General features: G+C 40.0%; 2 protein-coding genes across 2 annotated transcripts in view; both read right to left on the reverse strand.

Annotated features, from left to right (window-relative positions):
- The window catches only part of FAM102B (family with sequence similarity 102 member B), a gene marked incomplete at its 5' end in the record, with an annotated part of 90,690 nt that overhangs the window by 32,747 nt on the left and 36,813 nt on the right, over window positions 1–21,130 (reverse strand). The window contains one exon of the mRNA XM_041748570.1: window positions 11,384–11,504. Coding sequence (XP_041604504.1) covers window positions 11,384–11,504 — 121 coding nt within the window. The remainder of the gene's footprint in view (window positions 1–11,383; window positions 11,505–21,130) is intronic.
- Window positions 19,055–19,713, reverse strand: LOC121486382 (KH domain-containing protein 3-like). Its single transcript, XM_041747237.1, has one exon. It carries the CDS (start codon window positions 19,640–19,642, stop codon window positions 19,055–19,057), a length of 588 nt encoding a protein of 195 aa, XP_041603171.1. The 5' UTR covers window positions 19,643–19,713.

The following is a 21,130-nucleotide window of genomic DNA, read 5'->3' on the forward strand; positions in this document are numbered from 1 at the left end:
TATATAGATACATAAATACATATAATATTGATGCATGTTAGTATAATAAAATCCCTCTTCATTAATGCAAACAAGACTGGCAAAAGTGAAAAATAATAAATATATAGCGATCTTAACATTTTATTTTATTTGAAATATATAACTGGACACTAATTTGCCAAATCTCTGGATTTAGGACACCACACAGTTGTGAGAATTAAGTGTAAAACACTCAGAACAAAGCCCAGCCTACAGTGTACTCTGTATGTGTGCCTGCCACATTATAATTAGGGTCAAAATCTCCTCTCCCTACCCACTTAAAAAAAATTGGTCTTAGTTGTACAACACAGTGATTTGACAATTCTAAACATTATGCAATGTTCATCATGGTAAGTGAAGTCACCATCTGTCACCATACAATGCTATTACAATATTAGTAACTATATTCTCTATGCTGCACTTTTCATCTCTGTGACTTATTTTATAACTGGAAGTTTGTACCTCTTAATCCCCTTCACCTATATTGACCATCCCCTCATCCCCCTCCCCTCTGGTAACCACCAGTTTGTTCTCTGTACTTATGATTCTGTTTCTGATTGTTCATTCGTTTTGTTTTTTAGATTCCACATATAAGTGAAATCAAGTGATATTTGTCTTTCTCTGACATTTCACTTAGCACAATACCCTGTAGGTCCATCCAAGGAGCAAGAGCCCCCTTGACCATCAGCCTCAGCAAGAGCAAGAAGAGAGAGGCCCTCACCTGCTGGGGAGTCCTTGTCCCAATGTCCAATTGGCATTGTCAAAAATGGCAAGAGTTCACTCTTTTTTATACCATTTCCATCTTTAAAGTGGTGAATTTAGGGGTCCCTGGGTGGCTCAGTGGTTGAGCATCTGCCTTTGGCTCAGGGTGTGATCCTGGGGTCCTGAGATTGAGTTCTACATTGGGTTCTCTACAGGGAGCCTGCTTCTCTCTCTGCCTGTGTCTCTGCCTCTCATGAATAAATAAAATCTTTTATTTTATTTTTTAAAGATTTTATTTATTTATTCATGAGAGACACAGAGAAAGAGAGAGAGGCAGAGACACAGGCAGAGGGAGAAGCAGGCTCCATGCAGGGAGCCCGACGTGGGACTTGATCCCGGGACTCCAGAATCACGCCCTGGGCCAAAGGCAGGCACTTAACCGCTGAGCCACCCAGGGATCCCCAAATAAAATCTTTAAAAAAAATAAAGTGGTGAATTTAAGCTCTCAGCTTCTCCCTGTTTGATAGTCAGCCACATTTTATAGTTCAGTACCAGCCCTGTCCCTGAGACACAATGGTAAAAGTCAGAGTAAATGGATTTGGCCTTATTGGGCACCTGGTCACCAGGGCTACTTTTACAGCCCGCAGAGTAAATATTGTCACCATCAGTGACTCCTTCATTGACCTCAACTACATGGTCAACATGTTCTGGTATAATTCTACCCACAGCAAATTAAATGGCACAGTGAAGGCTGAGAACAGGAAACTTGTCATCAATGGAAAGTCTATCTCCATCTTCCAGGAGCAAGATCCTGCCAATATCAAATAGGGTGATGCTGAGTATGTTGTGGAGTTTTAATAAATTTTTTTTTTTTAATTTTTATTTATTTATGATAGTCACAGAGAGAGAGAGAGAGAGGCAGAGACACAGGCAGAGGGAGAAGCGAGCTCCATGCACCGGGAGCCCGATGTGGGATTCGATCCCGGGTCTCCAGGATCGCGCCCTGGGCCAAAGGCAGGCGCCAAACCGCTGCGCCACTCAGGGATCCCTATGTTGTGGAGTTAACTGGAGTCTTTACCATGGAGAAGGCTGGGGTTCACTTGAAGGGTGGGGTGCCAAAAGGGTCATCGTCTCTGCCCCTTCTGCTGATGCCTCCATGTTTGTGATGGGCATGAACCATGAGAAGTATGATAATTCCCTCAAGATTGTCAGCAGTGCCTCCTGCACTACCAACTGCTTGGCCCCTCTGGCCAAGGTCATCCTTGACAACTTTGGCACCATGGAGGGACTCATGATTCATGACTCCATGCCATCACTGCCAGCCAGAACACTGTGATGGCCAAGGGTTTGGTCAGAACATCATACTTGCTTTTACTGGTGCTGCGAAAGCTGTAGGCTAGGTCATCCTTGAGCTGAATGGGAAGCTCATTGGCATAGCCTTCTGTGTCTCCACCCTTAATGTGTCAGTCATGGATCTGACCTGCTGCCTGCAGAAAGATGCCAAATACAATGACATCAAGAAGGTGGTGAAGCAGGCATTGGAGGGTCCCCTCAAGGGCATCTTGGGCTACAGTGCAACTGTCTCCTGCAACTTTAACAGTGACTCCCACTCTTTTACCTTTGATGCCTCCATTGCTCTCCAAGACCACTTTGTCAAGCTCATTTTCTGGTATGACAATGAATTTGGCTACAGCAACCTTATGGTCTACATGGCTTCCAAGGAGCAAGAGCCCCCTTGATCATCAGCCTCAGCAAGAGCAAGAAGAGAGAGGCCCTCACCTGCTGGGGAGTCCTTGTCCCAACTAATTCCCCAATACACTGAGAATCTCCTGACCTCTACACAGTTTCCATCCTAGACCTTGTGAAGAAGGGGAAGGACCAGGCTTTTGTCCTCATTTTTCCCTTTGTAATGGCTCTTTAGATGACCAATAATATCCATTTTTGTTAAAGCCCAAAGGCTGTCTCCATCTTACTTAACCCTCCAACAGCATCTTACAGGTTTGGCTGCTCCACCTCCTTTCCTAGATCTTTTTCTTTTCTAACCTTCCATGGTGCTGTAATTGCCTGGTTTTACTCCTGCCCCACTGGCTGCTCCTTCTTACTCTCATTTGACATTTTCTACCTCCCCTTTTTTTTTTCTTTTTCTTTTTTATCTATTGGAGAGACAGAGAGAAAGAAAGCATGCACACAAGTGGGGGGAGAAGCAGAGGGAGAGGGAAAGCAGTTTTCCTGCTGAGCATGGGGCTCAATCACAGGACCCTGAGATCATGACCTGAACTGAAGGCAGATGCTTAACCAACTGAGCTACCCAGGTGCCCCTAGTTATATACTCTTAAGTATGAGGGAATAGTTGAGGACCACCAGAAAACTTCCAATATGATAGATGGAGACCAAATTAATAGCAAAAAGCAGCTGAGAGGAAGAAAAGGCTATTCAGGAAGAAGAAAACTTCAGAAATATATTGGTTTTTGTTTTGTTTTTAAAGAGGAAGAGAGGGGCAGAGAGGGAATCTTATGCAGGCTCCATGCTCAGCACACAGCCTAAAACAGGGCTCGATCTCATGACCCTGAGATCATGACCTGAGCTGAAATCAAGAGTCGGTCGCTTAACTGAGTCACCCAGGTGCCCTCTAAAAATGTATTGTTAATATCTTCATAGGGACAAGAAATCTATGAAGCAAGGCTATGACACCACAATGAAGAAACATTTGAAAAACAAGAGAAAACTCCAGAAAAGTAAAAACAGAATATGGCTGGAAGATAGATTTGAAGAGTTCTCCAATAAGGTGCAAAAAGATGGAAAACAGATGAAAAACAGGAGAGCAAAATAGATGCTAACAGGATTCTTATACCAAGTTTGGGTTTGAGCACACATCAGAAGCTGATGTAGGGGAGTTAGCAGAAGGTAAATAATAGGAACCTGCTCACATCTGAACAAAAGAAAATAAAACTTGGGCAGCTGTACAGGCCGAGAATGGAGGCAGAGGTACTGATTATGCAGTTCTTGCACTAATGAGGAGAAATGAGAGCCTGTTGTAATGACAAAGGGGGGATCTACTCCCGTATTCAACTTCTGCAGAGAGAATGCTAGTTGTACTCCAACCATCCATTCCCCTGCTCTTCAAAGTAGTAGATACCTGTTTTAGGTGGCCATCTAGCCATGTAAAATAATGACAATTTTCCTCTTTTTAAAAGTTTTTTTAAAATTTAAATTCAACTTAAATACACTGTATTATTAATTTCAGAGGTAGAATTCAGTGACTCATCAGTTATGTACAATATCCAGTACTCATTACTTCAAGTGTCTTCCTTAATGAGCATCACTCAGTTACCCCATCCCCTCATCCACTTCCCCTCTAGCAACCCTCAGTTTGTTCCTTATAGTTAAGAGTCTTTTATGGTTTGCCTCCCTCTCTGATGTCATTTTATTTAATTTTTCCTTCCCTTCCCCTATGTTCATCTGTTTCGTTTCTTAAATTCTACATGAGTGAAATTATATGGTATTATGACATTTTCTACCTCCCTTTTGTGTCATGGCAGTGTGACTAAGATCTGGCCAAAAGGATGTAAGAACTGACACACACGAATTCTTGCTCCTCTCCTGCTAACAGTAATTTATACTACCTTGAGTGTTAGAGTGATCCAGGATTTGGTTCAGGGCCTCTTGTCTTCTCTATCTACACTTTTCTCCATTCAGTTCTGTTGCCTTTTTTTTGGATTTCATTTATTTATTCATGAGAGACACACAGAGAGGCAGAGACATAGGCAGAGGGAGAAGCAGGCTCCTCATGGGGAGCCTGATGTGGGACTCCATCCCAGAACCTGAATATCATGCCCTGAGCCAAAGGTAGCTGCTCAACCACCGAGCCACCCAGGTGTCTTTTTTTTTTGAGAGAGAGAGAGACTGTGAACAGGGGGAAGAGCAGAGAGAGAGAGAGAGAGAGAGAGAGAGAATTTTTTCTTTTTTGAGAGAGAATTCTAAGCAGGCTCCACTCTCAGTGCAGAGCCCTATGTGGGGGTTGATCTCACAACCCTGAGATCATGACCTGCACTGAAACAAGAGTTGGACACATAAGCAACTGAGCCACCCAGGTGTCCTAACTCTGTAGCTTTAAATAAAAACTGTATGCTGGTAACTCTCATGTCTCTGTCTCTAGTCTGGCTTCTGACCCTGAGTGCAGACCAGTATCTTTAAATGACTACTAGACATTCCTACTTGGTATCTCATAGAAACCTTCAAGTTGACATGGCCAAAATGGGCCTGCTGATCTCTGCTTACCAGTCCTCAAAATTATTTCACTCTGAACTTTTGCCATTTCAATAAATAGCACAATTATCAACCGATATGCTCAGGCAAAGGTCTAAGAGTTATCTTTAATTCTCTTCCCCTCATTTACATCAAATCCATTAGTGGGGGGCGACCTCCAGAAATACATCCTAAATCATACTGCTTCTGTGGTTATAGTTCCACGCTGATACAAGCTTTCCTCACCTGAACCATCCCCTCCACCTATGTGGGCTATCTGCATGCAGCGGCAAAAGTGATCTTAGAAGATCCTATCTTTCCTTAGTAAAATCCTCAAATGGATTCCAATTATAATTAGCATAAAATCCAAAGTCATTACTGTGTCTTTTAAGGCCTTATCCTGATCTAGTGCCTCCATCTCATCTCACCAAGAGCTTTCCCTCTCTCTGTTTTCCATATTCCATCCAGGCTGGTCTTCTGTTATTTAAACATGACAGATTTGTTGTTTATCCTAAATAGGGTTTATAATATTTTTGAATCTGTGGCTTGGTATTTTTTTCATCAGTTTTAGAAGAGTCTCAGCCACAATCTCGTTCTCCCCCTTCTAGGGCTCCAATTACAGATATGTTGTATCTTTATGCTGTTTCCCATGTCTTATGCTCTTTTTTGTGTTTTCTACTTTTTTCCTGTGATTTTGTCTGGATACTTTCTTTTGTCTTACTTTCCAGTTTATTGAATCTCTCTTTAGTTTTGGTAAACCTGCTGTTAAATCCATGTGTTGAGATTTATTTTTATCTCTTTAGCTTTATTCATTTTTTAAATTTTTAAAAATATTTTATTTTTTTAAGTCATCTCTATACCAAAGATGGGGCTCAAACTCACAACCTGAGATCCAGAGTTGCATGTTCTACTGACTGAGCCAGCCAGATGCCCCTCAACTATTTAGTTTTAATTTTAGTTATTTTCTCAGTTCTAGAATTTTTTTTTTTAAAGATTTTATGTATTTATTCACGAGAGATACAGAGAGAGAAGCAGAGATGAAGCAGGCTCCATGCAGGGAGCCCAATGCGGGACTCTATCCCAGGACCCCAGGATCACTGCTCCAAACGAAGGCAGACGCTCAGCCACTGAACCACTCAGGCATCCCTCAGTTCTAGAATTCAATTTGCTTTTTGCTTTATAGTTTCTACTTCTCTAATAAAATTTCCCATATTGTTCACTCATTATAGTTACCATAAAACTTTGTCTCTGATCTCCCCAAAACTTGTATCTTCCATGACTCTGTTCTTATCTACTTTCCTTTCGATTTTTGGTCATGCAGTCAAGTCTCTTGGTGTGCTTGGTAATTTTTGTGCGTGACAACTTGAAGTAATTTGAGGCTTAGAGTACCATTATTTTTCTTTACAGAAAATACACATTTGCTTCTGGCAAGTTTTGAAAGGGGCAGATACCTTCCTCTAAGCAGGGGTTAAGCTGATTAGAAGCTGAGTTTCAATCTTTATACAGGCTGATCTCTATCCACTACATTCCTTCTAGGTTGAAACTCTTAGGAAGTCCCAATGAAAAGTCTGGGATGTTTCCCAAGGCCCTTCATGCTGATGGGTGCTGGACTCCAGTTCTCCCTTTAGTCCTATAAAACTGCTGGGATCTCAGCTAGCTTCCTTGCCTCTCAGCCCCTGCTTTTAGCTCAGCTGCTTCTTCTTCTTCTTTTAAAGATTTTACTTATTTACTAATGAAAGACAGAGAGAGAGAGAGAGGCAGAGACATAGGCAGAGGGAAAAGCAGGCTCCCTTCAAGGAGCCAGATGTGGGACTCGATCTCAGGACATCATGACCCAAGCCAAAGGCAGATGCTCAACCACTGAGCCACCCAGATGTCCTAGCTCAGCTTCTTAACCACTGCTTGCAATTTAGCAAATGATTTGAGGGAAAAAGCAATGCCAAATATCAGGTTCAGCTCTTTACACTTCCCTTGTATATGATTCTAAGCTTAAGTCTTTACTACCTTGGTGGCTTCTGATGTCTTCAATCAGCTGTTTTTAATATTTTGTCCAACTTTTCTATTGTTCTCAGAGGGAGAGGTGGTCTTTAATAAACTGGTCCATTAATGTCAGAAGTATAAATCTCCAGGTTTATTATAATCCTAGGGCTTGTTATGGATTACATTGTACATTTCTCTCCTCTGACCTCCCAAGATATTTTGAAGTCCTAACCCCTGGTACTTCAGAATGTGACCTTATTTGGAAATACATAGGTAATCTAGGTGAGAATGAGGTTCTAATCCAATATGACTGGTGCTCTCATGAAAAAAACAAAGGAGATGTGAACACAGACACACACAGAGGGAAGATCAGTAACTGGAGTGATGCATCTACAAGCCAAGGAATGCCTGAAGCTACCAAAAGTCAGGAGAAAGGCATGAACAGTTTCTGGAGCCTTTAGAGCATGGCCCTGATGACACCTTGATTTTGACTTCTGACCTCCAGAACTATAAGACAATAACATCTGTGTTGTTTTAAGCCACCCAGTTTGTGGTACTTTGATATAGCACCTCTAGGAAACTAACACAGGGCCTTTTTACTTTCAGGTATGGGATGGTTATGTGCAACTTACTGGGTCATGGGGTGCCCAGATATATGGTTAAACACTACTTCTGGCTATGTCTGTGAGGGCGTTTCTGGATGAGATTAACCTTTTTAATCAGTCAACTGAGGAAAGCAGATTGCTTTCCTCAGTGTGGGTGGGCATCATCCAATCTGTTGAGGGCTTGAATAGAAGAAACAGGCTGAGAAAGGTTAAATTCTCTCTCTTTACCTCACTGTTTGAATTGGGACATTGGTTTTCTCCTGCTTTCAGACCAGGACTTATACCATCAGCACTACTAATTAACTCCGGCTTTGACTTGCACTTACACCACTGGTTTCCTGGTTCTCAGGACTTTGGACACAGACTGGATCCACACCACCAGTATTCTAAGGTCTCCAGCTTGCAGATGGCAGATTGTGGGAGTTCTTGGCCTCCACAACTGTGTATGCCAATTCCTTATAACAAATCTATTTCTATATATATAGCTATGTCTCTACTCTATATTGATTCTGTTTCACTGGAGAACCTTGCCTAATACAAGGTCCTACTCCTTTAGGATAGTCTTCTCCTAGATTTTTACATGGGTGCCTCCTCTTCAAATGCTACCTTTCAGAGAAGTCTCCACTGGCCCCTCCCCCTAATTTTCTAAGATGATTTCCTCTCCCTGAGTTATTCTCTATTATCTCATTGTATTTCATATACAACACTTACAACATCCACTTATTTGGTTACATGGTTAGTCTGTCTTTCCTTCCACTCTTCCTCCCAGCTCCAATCAGAAAGCAGAGTCCTTGAGGGCAGGAGCCCAATTCCAGTTCACCACTGTCCTTTCAGTGCCTAGAATAGTACCTGGCAGTTTGTAGGAACTCACCTATTTGTTGACAGGTGATGGACTGCTTCCCTGTGTCCTAGGCAACAGAGTGTATTATCAAACTTTTTGATCTTTGTTAAATTTATAGGTAAAAAAATGGTGCCTTATTTGTAGTTTTAATATACATGAGTGAGACTGAGTAATTTTTTATAGATTTGAAAGCTATTTATATTTTTCATTTTGTAAAATATATATTCTGTCCCCTGCCTATTTTTCTAAAGGGTTATTTATCTTTTCTTCTTGATTTATTTGAAGGAGCTCTTTCTATATCAAAGAAATTAGTCCTCTGACATGATGTGCAGATGTTTTCTCTTAATTTATAGCTTTGCTTAAGGTATTTTTTTGCAATGTAGAAGAGGTTTATATAGAGGAGTTTTCTAATTTTTCTTTATGGGTTCTCACTTTTATTCTCATGTGGCCTTTTCTCTTTTCTCATTGGTTGAAAGATACCAAGACTGGAGTAATTCTCTTGGATCTAAAAATGTGTACCATATGGTGAAGATGGCAGAGCTGCTCTCCCAGCCCTGGACCCCTGGGCTATTACCCAAGAGAGACAGAAACTCTTATCATGTTTAAGTCATTGCATATTTGGGTATCTGCTTCAGCAGCTTATTGTACATGCCCGAATACACCGAACCTCACAACCTGAGGAAATGGATTATTTCACATGAACTAGTCCTACCTTAAATTACAAAAAATTAGTTTTTTGGTAATAGACTCTGAGGATTTTTTTTTTTAAATTTATTCATGAGAGACACACACAGAGAGAGGCAGAGACACAGGCAGAGGGAGACACAGGCTCTATGCCAGGAGCCCGATGTGGGACTTGATCCCGGGTCTCCAGGATCACACCCTGGGCTGAAGGTGGTGCTAAACCACTGACACCCAGGCGTCCCGACTCTGAGCTTCTTATTATCGGCAGTTAGCTTTACTCTAAACTAGTATTATAATGTTATTTATATACATACATACATACATATATGTATATATTATTATTTTTTAAAGATTTTATTTATTTATTCATGAGAGAGATGCACACACAGAAGCAGAGACACAGGCAGAGGGAGAAGCAGGCTCCATGTCGGGATCAGGCCCTGGGCTGAAGGCGGCGCTAAACCGCTGAGCCATCTGGGCTGCCCATATATATATATATATTTTTTTTAAATTTATTTTTTATTTATTATTTATTTATTTTTTTATATATATATATATTTAAATTAAAATTCAAAGACTGACTTATCATCTTACAAAAATCATGACTAGAATTCCATTTATAAAAGTTTCAATATAAGAGCTACAGCAGCAATTAAAACAAAAAGAGAAGAAGGTAGGATGCTTTACTTGTATCTCAGTTAATGCTTACAAATTCTGGAGAAAGCAATTATCATAACCATAGTTTGGGTGGAAAAATTGATGTTTTAGAAAGCCAGGAGAGAACTACCTAACGTCTCACAGTTAGAAAGCGCGTATCTGGGACTCCAGCTCAGGTCACTACAATGACACATACACTTTCACTGCATTGTACTTAAGGGAAGCTTTGATGCAATTATTGCTGCTCCAAGTTAGACTTTTTTCTTTCTCTCTTTCTTATTTTAAAAAATTTATTTATGAGAGACACAGAGAGGCAGAGGCATAGGCAGAGGGAGAAGCAGGTTGCCTGCAGGGAGCCTGATCTGAGACTTGACGCCAGGACCCCAGGATCATGACCTGAGCTGAAAGTAGACACTCAACCACTTAGACAACCAGGTGCCCCCAAGTTAGACCGTTCTAAAGGTCTGCAATCATTAAAGGCTTAAAACCTATAAAATGTTTATATGTATTTACGCTATATCTTAACTGAGTAGATTAAGCAATGTAAGAATTTAAAACATAGCCACATACAACATGGTGCTATCTGCTCACTCAAAAAGCAAAGAAAATTAAAAATACAACTTTTTATCTCATTAAGAAGGACACAAGACTAAAATGGAAAATAACAAGGCAACGGGCTCTTGCTTTTCATTCTGAGTCCTTATACCTTAATTTTCGAACAGGTACATGTATTATTTTGGTAACTTAAAAAATGTATGTAAGATATAACATAAAGGTTACATTTTATTTTTTTTTTCTTTTAAAGATTTTATTTATTTATTCACGAGAGACACAGAGAGAAAGGCAGAGACACAGGCGGAAGGAGAAGCAGGCTCCTCACAGGGAGCCCAATGTGGGACTTGATCCCCAGACTCAGGATCACATCCTGAGCCAAAGCAAAGGCAGACACTCAACCGCTGAGCCACCCAGGTATTCCATAAAGGTTACATTTTAAAGCTAATAGTTCCATTTCACCTGTAGTGGTGACAAAAGGATTCCCTCTTTTTAACTCCCCAAAAAGTAGGATCATATATTTCTATGTATATTAAGTTGATCTACTTGAGATTACCATCTTTGTAGATCATTGGTAACATGCTTCAACCTAATACGTGGATAAGAAATGATATAAAAAACAAAACACGGCCTTAGAATTAGAAAGATTTGTATTTGAGTCCCCATTTTGCCATTTCCTAGCTATGTGATTTGAACAAGTGACAACCCCTCTAAACCTCGTTTTCTTGAAATTGCAAAAAATAATACCCATTTTCACGTTTGTTGTTAGACATAATATATGTAAAGTCCCTAAAATAATGCCTACAAAGAGAAATTTAATGAATGGCAGGATAAAGATCAGCCTCCCAAAATAATACAAATAGAGTTAATACTTAAATGTATATCAATTGATAGTGAAATAAGGTTCTTGAATAATACTTTATAGCTTCAAATTTTCTTAAATCATATTTGTCACAGTAAATTAAATTATTGCTGCAAGTGTAAAGTGGAATTACATGTAACAGTTCTAACGATGTAGTAGAGCTAAATAAAATGAGTCAGTGACTATGGAACTAATTATGGTTTCTGAAAGGGGAGACGTAATTGGCTATTTTTATACCTTCCTCACAGATACTCTGTAGATACAAGGATCCAGGATGCCTGTGGTGGCACTTGCACTCATCTTGCACATAAATGAGAACTTCTTCCTCCAGTGAACACAGTTGGCTTGTACCACTTCCCTGAAGAGGAGAGAGAGAGAGAGAGAGAGAGAGAGAGAGAGAGAGAGAGAGAAACAATTATTATTGATGACAGGTTAAAAAAAAGTACACACACTCTTTCACTCAGGTCTATAACGCAAAAGTGATATATTAAAAGGCATGAAGAAAACAAACTTCTAACAATGTGGTCTGAAAATCCCTAGAAGGGGGGATCCCTGGGTGGCGCAGCGTTTGGCGCCTGCCTTTGGCCCAGGGCATGATCCTGGAGACCCGGGATCGAATCCCACGTCGGGCTCCCGGTGCATGGAGCCTGCTTCTCCCTCTGCCTGTGTCTCTGCCTCTCTCTCTCTCTCTCTCTCTCTATCTGTGTGACTATCATAAATTAAAAAAAAAAAATCCCTAGAAGGTTTTAATTACCCACAGAAACTCAAATTTTTAAAAAAGTGAAATTACTCATCAATTGAATCAATATAAATTGAAGCTTCACTACTCATTCATTCAGCACATAATACATGTTTATTTTTGGTGAGCTATGTGCTAGATGTCTGAAATATGATGATAAGAATGACAGTGTTCCTAATCCTGTAGGGCTTATAGTTTACAGGTAGTATCAGTATAATGTAAACAAATACTTATTCTGAAATGAACTTATTCTGAAATTTTCAGCTCACCCACCAGCCCGTGTCATTCCACTGAGCCACCCAGGTGTCCCCCCTCCTTTTTTTTTTTAATTTTTAAAAGAGATTTATTTATTTACTTGAGAGAGAGAGAGATGGGGTACCTGGGTGGCTTAGTCAGTTAAGCATCTACCTTCAGCCCAGGTCATGATCCCTAGGATCCTGGGATCGAGTCCCACATTGGGCTCCCTGCTTTGAAGGGAGCCTGTTTCTCCTTTGCCTCTGTCTCTCTCTCATGAATAGAAGAAAACAATCTTAAAGAAAGAGAGAGACAGTGTACGTGCATGAGCAAGCACAAGTCAGGGCAGGAGCAGAGGGAGAGAATCTCAAGCAGACACCTGGCTGAGCATGGAGCCCCTCATGAAGCTAGAGCTCATGACCCATGAGATCATGACCTGAGCCAAAATCAAGAGATGGTGGCTCAGGGTGCCTACGTGACTTAGTGGGTTAAGCATCTACCTTTGGCTCAGGTCGTGATCCTAGATTACTGGAATCAAGCCCTGCATAAGGCTCTCTACTTCTCACTCTCCTCCCCACTCCTGCTCTTGTCCACTGTCTCTGCCTCTCTCTTTCTCAAATAAATAAATAAAATCTTAAAAAAAAAAGAGATGGATGCTCAACCAACTGAGCCACAGGAGTGCAATTTATTTGTATGGTCACAACACAGGCAGAATGAGCTATCTGGCAAAGAATGGATCTGGAGGTATTTGTCAGGCAACATGAAGCATCCACAGTAAGATACGCAGTAGCTAACGTGCATACTAAAAAATAAATGAATTTTTGAAAAAAAAAAAAAAGCAACGAATAACAATGAAAATAACAAAGAGGAAAAAATAAAATTAGAATTTAATTTTAAAAAATTGTTTCCCTCTCAACATCTTGGGGCCTTGAGACTTGATGGAGGCATCAGTCATGGCCTCTGGAGCTCCCAAAGAAGGTGTGAAGGTATACTAAAGGCTGGGCCCTTTAGGAGCACCCTCTGCTTCAAGACACTTGGTTGTTTCTGTCACTGAGGTCACTGATGTATGACCAGGAATCAGACATTTAAAACAAAAACAAAAAACAAAATCCCTGTACTTTCCTACATAAAAACTTCTGGTTGAAGATAGCCGATTGACAGCATGTATTAACTTACCTCTGCTCTCTCCCCAAAACATTCTATTTAATTTTTAAGGCATCATATAGCAAGACAAAGAAAACCAGAGAGGAGACAAAATAAAAGGTCAGGAATTAACAAGTGATAATGACTTAGCAAATTAAAGAAAGATGAACATTGTGCTGGTAATGGTGAAAGCTAAGAGCAGGTATCTTAAATTAGCATTGAAACAGAACAAAAGAGGGACAAATTGCAGAAGAACTGATCGAAAACTGTTTTAGAAAGAGTCCCTCAGATCTTGCTGACCCCTGCAGAGGACAGATTTATTCTCCTGATGAGGTACAACAGAGGGATCTCTGTATTACCTGACCTGAAGGCAGGTATTGAAAATAGCACCACAGCGTGACCATATTGGGTGGGGTAGGGGGCTAGACACAGGATGAAAGATGACTTACTGAATGCTGAGACTTTTTCCCCTAACGTGGCTTCTCAGGATATATTCTTTAAGAAGATGTAAGAAGAACATTCTCCACGGAACCCAACCAGACCCAAAGAAAAGTCTATTAAGATGAATGTTGAGGGTTACAAAATGACTTCGCCAGCTCAATCTACAACCTGAATCAATGAACACTCTCCACATGCACCAACTCTCAAAGCATCTTTGACTTCTTCACAGCCAAATATGAGCAAGCACTTGAGTTAGGTCTTTCAATATGAACAAACTGAGGGGGTGCCTGGGCGGCTCAGTTGGTTAAGGGGCTGCCTTTGGCTCAGGTCATAATCTCAGGGCCCTGGGATTATGGGGGACTCAGGTCCCCTGAGTTGGGCTCCTGACTCAGCAGGGAGTCTGTTTCTCCTCCCTCTCCCTCTGTGCCTCCCCTCTGGCTCACGCTCTCTCTTGCACACACACACACACACACACTCTCTCTCTCAATAAATAAAACCTAAAAAAGAAAAAAAAAAAAGAAGAAACAGACCAAAATGAATAGCAAAAAGGAAACTTTTTAAAAAACACAGGCTATGGTGGAAGAAAAAAAAAAGATTCTCAGAGAGACAGAAATTTCATTTATCATAAAAGTATAGGAAGGAATAGGATACTATAAAACAACATACAGGGAACGAAAAAGTACTCATGGAAATCAAAACTAATTGAGTTGACTTTTTAAAAAAATATTTTATCCATTTATTAGAGAGAGAGCAAGCACAAGCAGGGGGAGCTCTATCCCTCCACTCTACCCTTCTCTGTGGGCCTTTAGGGACTAGGTCAACCAGGCTCACTTCCCCTCTGCCACAGAACGTAGTAAAGGGTACAAACATCAGAAGGATGGAAGGCTGCAAAATCCTAAAACTCTGTCTTATGTTCTGCTATTTTTCATTTGTTTGTGAAATAACAATAATTCCTCAACAATACTAATTAGAGAAACTATTTATTTATTTATTTAGCTCCACGCCTAGTGTGGAACCCACTGTGAGGCTTGAATTCAAGACCTGGTGATCAAGATCTGAGCTGAGATCAAGAGTCAGATGCTTAAGTGAATGAGTCACCCAGGTGCCCTACAGAAGCACCTCTTTGGACTTTTATCTAACTTTAAAACATCCTTATAAGGCAGCAGCCTTTACATACCAAAAAGTATATGCTATCATTTGCACAAATGGGCAGCTTTGGCCTGAGTAACAAAAGTAAAAGAAGTCAAGTGAACTCTGTATGTGAGTGTTTCTCTTAAAAAACAAACAAGCAGGGGTGCTTGGGTAGTTCAGTCAGTTAAGCATCTCTTGGTTTCAGCTCAGATTGTGATCTCAGGGTTGTAAAATGGAGCCCTGAATTAAGGCTCCGTGCTCAGTGGGGAGTCTGCTTCTCTCTCTCTGTCCCCACCATACCCCACCCCGGCTTGTGTGTGTTCTCTGTCTCTAAAATAAATAAAAATCTTGAAAACAAACAGGAAAGGAATATTTATAGAAATAGTGATCTAGTTTGGCTAGAGAGTAGAGGAAGGCAATATTAACTCTGGTGGGCTTGGGAAGAGATTACAAAACTTAGCACAGCATCATAAATGTGGGCAGATAACTGAAATTATAGTGTTGAACAGAGGTGAAGAATGTTTTCATAAAAGATGTGACATTAAATCTCAAAGGAAAAAATACATCTCCATAACCCTACGTTCCCATCATGAAAGCATATGGAAGTATAAATCTCACTGGTAAAGGTAAATATTTAGATAAATACAGAATAATGTAATATTGTAATAATGGTGTGTAAATCACTTTTAATGCTAATATAAAAGTTAAAAGATGAAAATATTAAGAATAACTATAACCACAAAAATTTGTTAATAGATACATAATATAAAAAGAATTAAATTCTGACATCAATAACAAAGTCTGTTGGGGGACATAGAAGTGTAAAGTTTTTGTATGTAATCGAACTTAAGTTGCTATCTACTCAAAATAGACTGTTATAAGAAGTTTTACACAAGTCTCATGGTAAACACAAGGAAAAAAACCTACAACAGAAACAAAAAGGGTAAAGAATCAAAGTAGATCACTATGAAAAAGCCAGCAGGTCATATAGGAAGACAGCAAGAGAGGGTGAGAAGAAAAGAACCACAAAAACTGATAGTAAACAATTAACAAAATGGCCACAGCAAGTCTTTACCTATTAATAATTACTTTAAATGTAAATGAACTAAACTCCCCAATCAAAAGGCACAGAATGGCTGAATAGGTAAAACAAAAATAAAATCCCAAATAAGACCTAACTGTACGTTGGCTATAAGAGATTCAGTTTAGATTTAAGGACACGCATAGACTGAAAATGAAAAGGTAGAGAAAGATATTCTATGCAAATGGTAACCAAAAGAGAAAAGAGGTGGCTATATTTATATCAGACAAAATGGACTTTAAATCAAAAACAAAGACAAGGTCATTGTTTAATGATAAAACAGTCAATTCAGTAGGAAGCTATAACATTTATTTATTTATTTTTTTTTTAAAATTAGTTTTTTTTTTAAATTTTTATTTATTTATGATAGTCACAGAGACAGAGAGAGAGGCAGAGACACAGGCAGAGGGAGAAGCAGGCTCCATGCACCGGGAGCCCGACGTGGGATTCGATCCCGGGTCTCCAGGATCGCGCCCTGGGCCAACGGCAGGCGCCAAACCGCTGCGCCACCCAGGGATCCCGGAGGCTATAACATTTATAAATGTATATGTACCCAACACCAAAGTACCATCAAAGTACCTAGATACATAAAGTATCTTGGGAGATCTGAAGGAGAAATAGACAATAATATGGTAATAGATTTCAATACTCTATTCACTATAATGAAAAGATCATCCAGACAAAATCAGTAAGGAAACAGTAGAACTGAACAACACTATAAAACAAATGTACCTATTCAGAGCTTTTTACCCATTAGAAGAATACACCTTTTTTTCTCAAGTGCACACGTAATATTCTTTAGGGCAGATTACATGTTAGGTCACAAAAGAAACATATTTAAGAAGATCTAAATTATTACAAGTATCTTTTCCAACACAAAGAATGAAACTAGAAAACAATAAGAAGGGAAAATTTATTAATACATGAAAACTAAACAATATAATCTTTTTTTTAAAAAATATATATTTTTTTACAATTTTTTATTTATTTATGATAGGCACACAGTGAGAGAGAGAGGCAGAGACACAGGCAGAGGGAGAAGCAGGCTCCATGCACCAGGAGCCCGACGTGGGATTCGATCCCGGGTCTCCAGGATCGCGCCCTGGGCCAAAGGCAGGCGCCAAACCGCTGCGCCACCCAGGGATCCCGAAAAAATATATTTTTTATTTATTTATTCATGAGAGATACAGAGAGAGAGGCAGAGACACAGGCAGAGGAAGAAGCAGGCTCCATGCAGGGAGCCCAATACAGGACTCCATCCCAGGCCTCTAGGATCACAACCTAGGCCAAAGGCAGACGCTTAACCACTGAGCCACCCAGTTGCCTAAAAAACATACTCTTGAATAACCATGAGTTGAAGAAGAAATCGAAAGAGAATTAAAAAAAAAAAAATCTCAGCACAAATGTAAACTAAAATACAACATACCATAACTTATGTTTTGTAGCAAATACAGTACTAAGAGGGGAGTTTATAACAATAAATACTTACTTCAAGAAAGAAGTTAGGGGTGCCTGGGTGGCTCAGTCAGTTAAGTGTCTGCCTTTGACTCAGCTCATGATCTCAGGGTCCTGGGATTGAACTTCAAACCAGCTCCCTGCTCAGCTGAGGATCTGTATCTACCTCCCCCTCCCCTGCCTCCATAATTCTTTTTTTTTTAAATTACATTTATTTATTCATGAGAGACACAGAGAGAGAGACATAGGCAGAGGGAGAGAGAAGCAGGCTCCCCAAGGAGGCTGATGTGGAACTCAATTCCAAGATATCAGGATCATGCCCTGAGCCAAAGGCAGATGTTCAACCATTGAGCTCCGCCTCCCTATTTGTGCTCCTACGAAGTTCTCTCTCAAGTAAATAAATAAAATCTTAAAAAAAAGAAAAAAGGATAGAACTTAAATAGAAAAACAACAAAAATAAGTGCTTTTTGAAAAAAATAAACAAAATCAAGGGATTCATAGCTAGACTAAGAAAAAAGAATACAAAATAAAAAATGAAAAAAGGACATTAAAACACTTGCTTCAAAAAATAAAAAGAATCATAAGGGACTATTATTAATAAATATATTCTAACAAATGCTAGCAAACTGGATAATCCAGAAGAAATCAATAAATAAATTCCTAGAAACATACACTTACCAAAATTGAATCAAGAAGAAATAGAAAACTTGAATAGATCAGTAACAAATGAGATTGAATAAAAAATCAAAAACTTTTGAACCACCACCACTACAAAAAGCCTGGGACTAGATAGTTTCTTGGATGAATCTACCAAACACTCAAAGGACAATTAATACAGTCCTTAAACTTTTCCAAAAGACAGAAAAAGAGATCACTTTGAAATTCATTTTTTGAGGCCAGCATCACTCTGATACCAAAGTCAAAGATACCATTAAAAAAAATGAAAAGTAAAAGAAAAAAGAAAACTAAAGGCCAATATCCCTGATGAACACCGATGCAAAACTTCTCAATAAAATACTGGCAAACTGAATTTCCTAACATGTTACAGGATCATCCTATGCAAATCAGTGTGATAAACCACAGTAAAAGAATGAAAGATGAAGACTACACGATCATCTGAATAGATGAAATTTGTCATGCTTTTTCTGCAACATCTACTCACAATAAAGACTTTCAACAAAATTAGTATAGCAGCAACTTACCTCAATAAAGACCATATATGAAAAGCCCAAGCTAACATCATAATCAGTAAGGAAAACCTGAAAGTTCTTCCTCTAAGATTTAGCGCAATACACAGATGCCCTCTTTCACCAATTCTTGACAAGTATGCCAAGAAAACAATGGAAAAAGGATAGTGATGCTGGGAGAACCGGTTATTCACATTAGAAGAATGAAATTGGGCCCTTATACTATATACAAAAATCAACACAAAATGGATTTAAAAACTTAAATGTAAGACCTAAAATGGTAAAACTATTAGAAAAAATAGAGAAAAAGCTTCTTCTTTTTTTTTTTTTTGAAATTCAATTCTTTATTAGAACTCTTTAGATCAATGTTTGCAAAATCACCCACAACCATCCCTTCCCCAGCTTCTGCCAGAAGCAGCAAGACTTAGATGAACAGAGCACTAGTAAGGTCTTCCACTTTATCCTTGCCTGGCTCCTGCTCCCGGCCCGAAGTACTTTCATAACCCGGTAACCACACCCTGGGTAGCGTCAGGAGATCGTTGGGTCGCCGCCTCCCGGGCCACCGCGCTGGGGGACCCCTGGGTCGCCGCCTCGCGGGTCGCCCTCGGGGACCCCTGGGTCGCCGCCTCGCGGGCCGCCCTCGGGGACCCCTGGGTCGCCGCCTCGCGGGGAGCGTCGAGGGTCCGCTGGGTCACTGCATCCAGGGCAGGGGCCTTCTCTGAGCCCAGTTCCGTTCTTTGTGCCCGGAGTCGGCGACGATAGTCAGCCAAATTCATGATCATCTTGGATACATGTTTCTGGTAATCAGGCCGACCAAATATAAAGATCTCGGCCTCGCCCTCGGGGTCCCACTGATTAACGTGGAGTAGGGTCTGCGACACACACTCCACGTGCGGAATGTACTCTGCTCCTCGGCCGAAGATCGCTTCAACTAGCCATGCCTCGAGATGAACTGTCTTCGGATTCTTTAGGTACTCAATGTGGAACCAGTAGGGCCGCTTGGTGAGGTTACCGAGCACCGTGAATAGCGTCCCCTCTCTCTGCTCCAAATGCACGAGCGTCGGAAACCGCCTGGGAGTGGCCATGCTGCTGCACGCCTTGCTGTGCGGCTGCCAACCCGAAGGCCGTGGTTTGGGATCAGCTGCAGCCGAGAAAAAGCTTCTTGATGACACTGGTCTGGGCAATGATTTTTTTTGGCTATAACACCAAAACACGGGCAACAAAAGCAAAAATAGACCAGTGTGATTGCATCAAACTAAAAAGCTTCTGCAGAGCAAAGGAAATGATCAATAGAATGAAAAGGCAACTTATGAAATGGGAGAAAAATATTTTCAAAGCATATATCTGATAAGAGGTTAATGTCTCAAATATATAAGAAACAGAAACAACTCCATGGCAAAAACCAAAATCTCCACATAACACAATTAAAAAATGAGCAAAAGACCTGAAGAGACATTTCTCAAGTGAAGATATAAGGTGAAAAGGTATAGGATTGTAATCACTAATCATTAGGGAAATGCAAATCAAAACCACAATGAGATATCACTTCACACACATTATCAAAAAGACAAGAAGTTAAGTATTGGTTAGAATGTGGAATAAAAAAGAACTCTTCTACATGGTCGATGGGAATATAAACTGGTATAGCCATTATGAAAAACAGTATGGAGGTTCCTTAAAAATTGAAAATAGGGTGCCTCGGTGGCTCAGCCAGTAAAGCATCTGCCTTCTGCTTAGGTCATGATTCCAGCATTGGGCTTCCTGCTCAGTGGGAAGTCTGCTTCTCCCTTTTCCCCCCTTCCCTGTGCTTGTGTGTGTACTCTCTCTCTCTCTCAATTAATAAGATCTTTAAAAAAAAAATAAAAACAGAATTACCATATGATCCAGCAATCCCACTACTGGGTACATAGCCAAAGGAAATGAAATTGACATTGTAAGGCATTTGCACTCCCATGTTCATTGCAGCATTGATCATAATAGCTAAGATATGAATACAACTGAAGTGTTTGTCAAGGGATGACTAAAGAAATTGTGTGACACACACATACACTGAGCAATGTTATTCAGCCACAAAAAAAAAGGTAAATATGATAACATGGGTGAGGATGGAAGACATTATAATAAGTGAAGTCAAACACAGAAAGACAAATATTGCATGACCTCACTTATACGCAGAATCTAAAATAGTGGAACTCACAGAATAGGATGATGGTAACCAGGAGTTAGAAAGTGGGGAAATGGAGATGTTGGCCAAAGGGTACAGAATTTAGTTAGGCAAGATGAATAAGTTCTGGAGATCTAATGTACAGCATGGTGACCATAGTTAACAATGCTATATTGCATATTTCAAATTTGCTAAAACAGCAGATCTTAAATGTCCTCATCAGAAAAAAAAAACCAGGTAATTATGTGGGGTGGTGTATATAATTAGCTTGATTGTGGTCATTTTACAATATATACATAAATCTAAACATCAAGTTGCACATCTTTTAAAAAAAGATTTATTTATTTATTTGCAAGAGAGAGAGAGAGTGTATGCATGAGTAGGGGGAGGGGCAGAGGGAGAGAAAAGC

The sequence above is a fragment of the Vulpes lagopus genome, chromosome 3 (assembly GCF_018345385.1).
Source record: "Vulpes lagopus strain Blue_001 chromosome 3, ASM1834538v1, whole genome shotgun sequence".
In the NCBI taxonomy this organism is placed as follows: Eukaryota; Metazoa; Chordata; class Mammalia; order Carnivora; family Canidae; genus Vulpes; species Vulpes lagopus.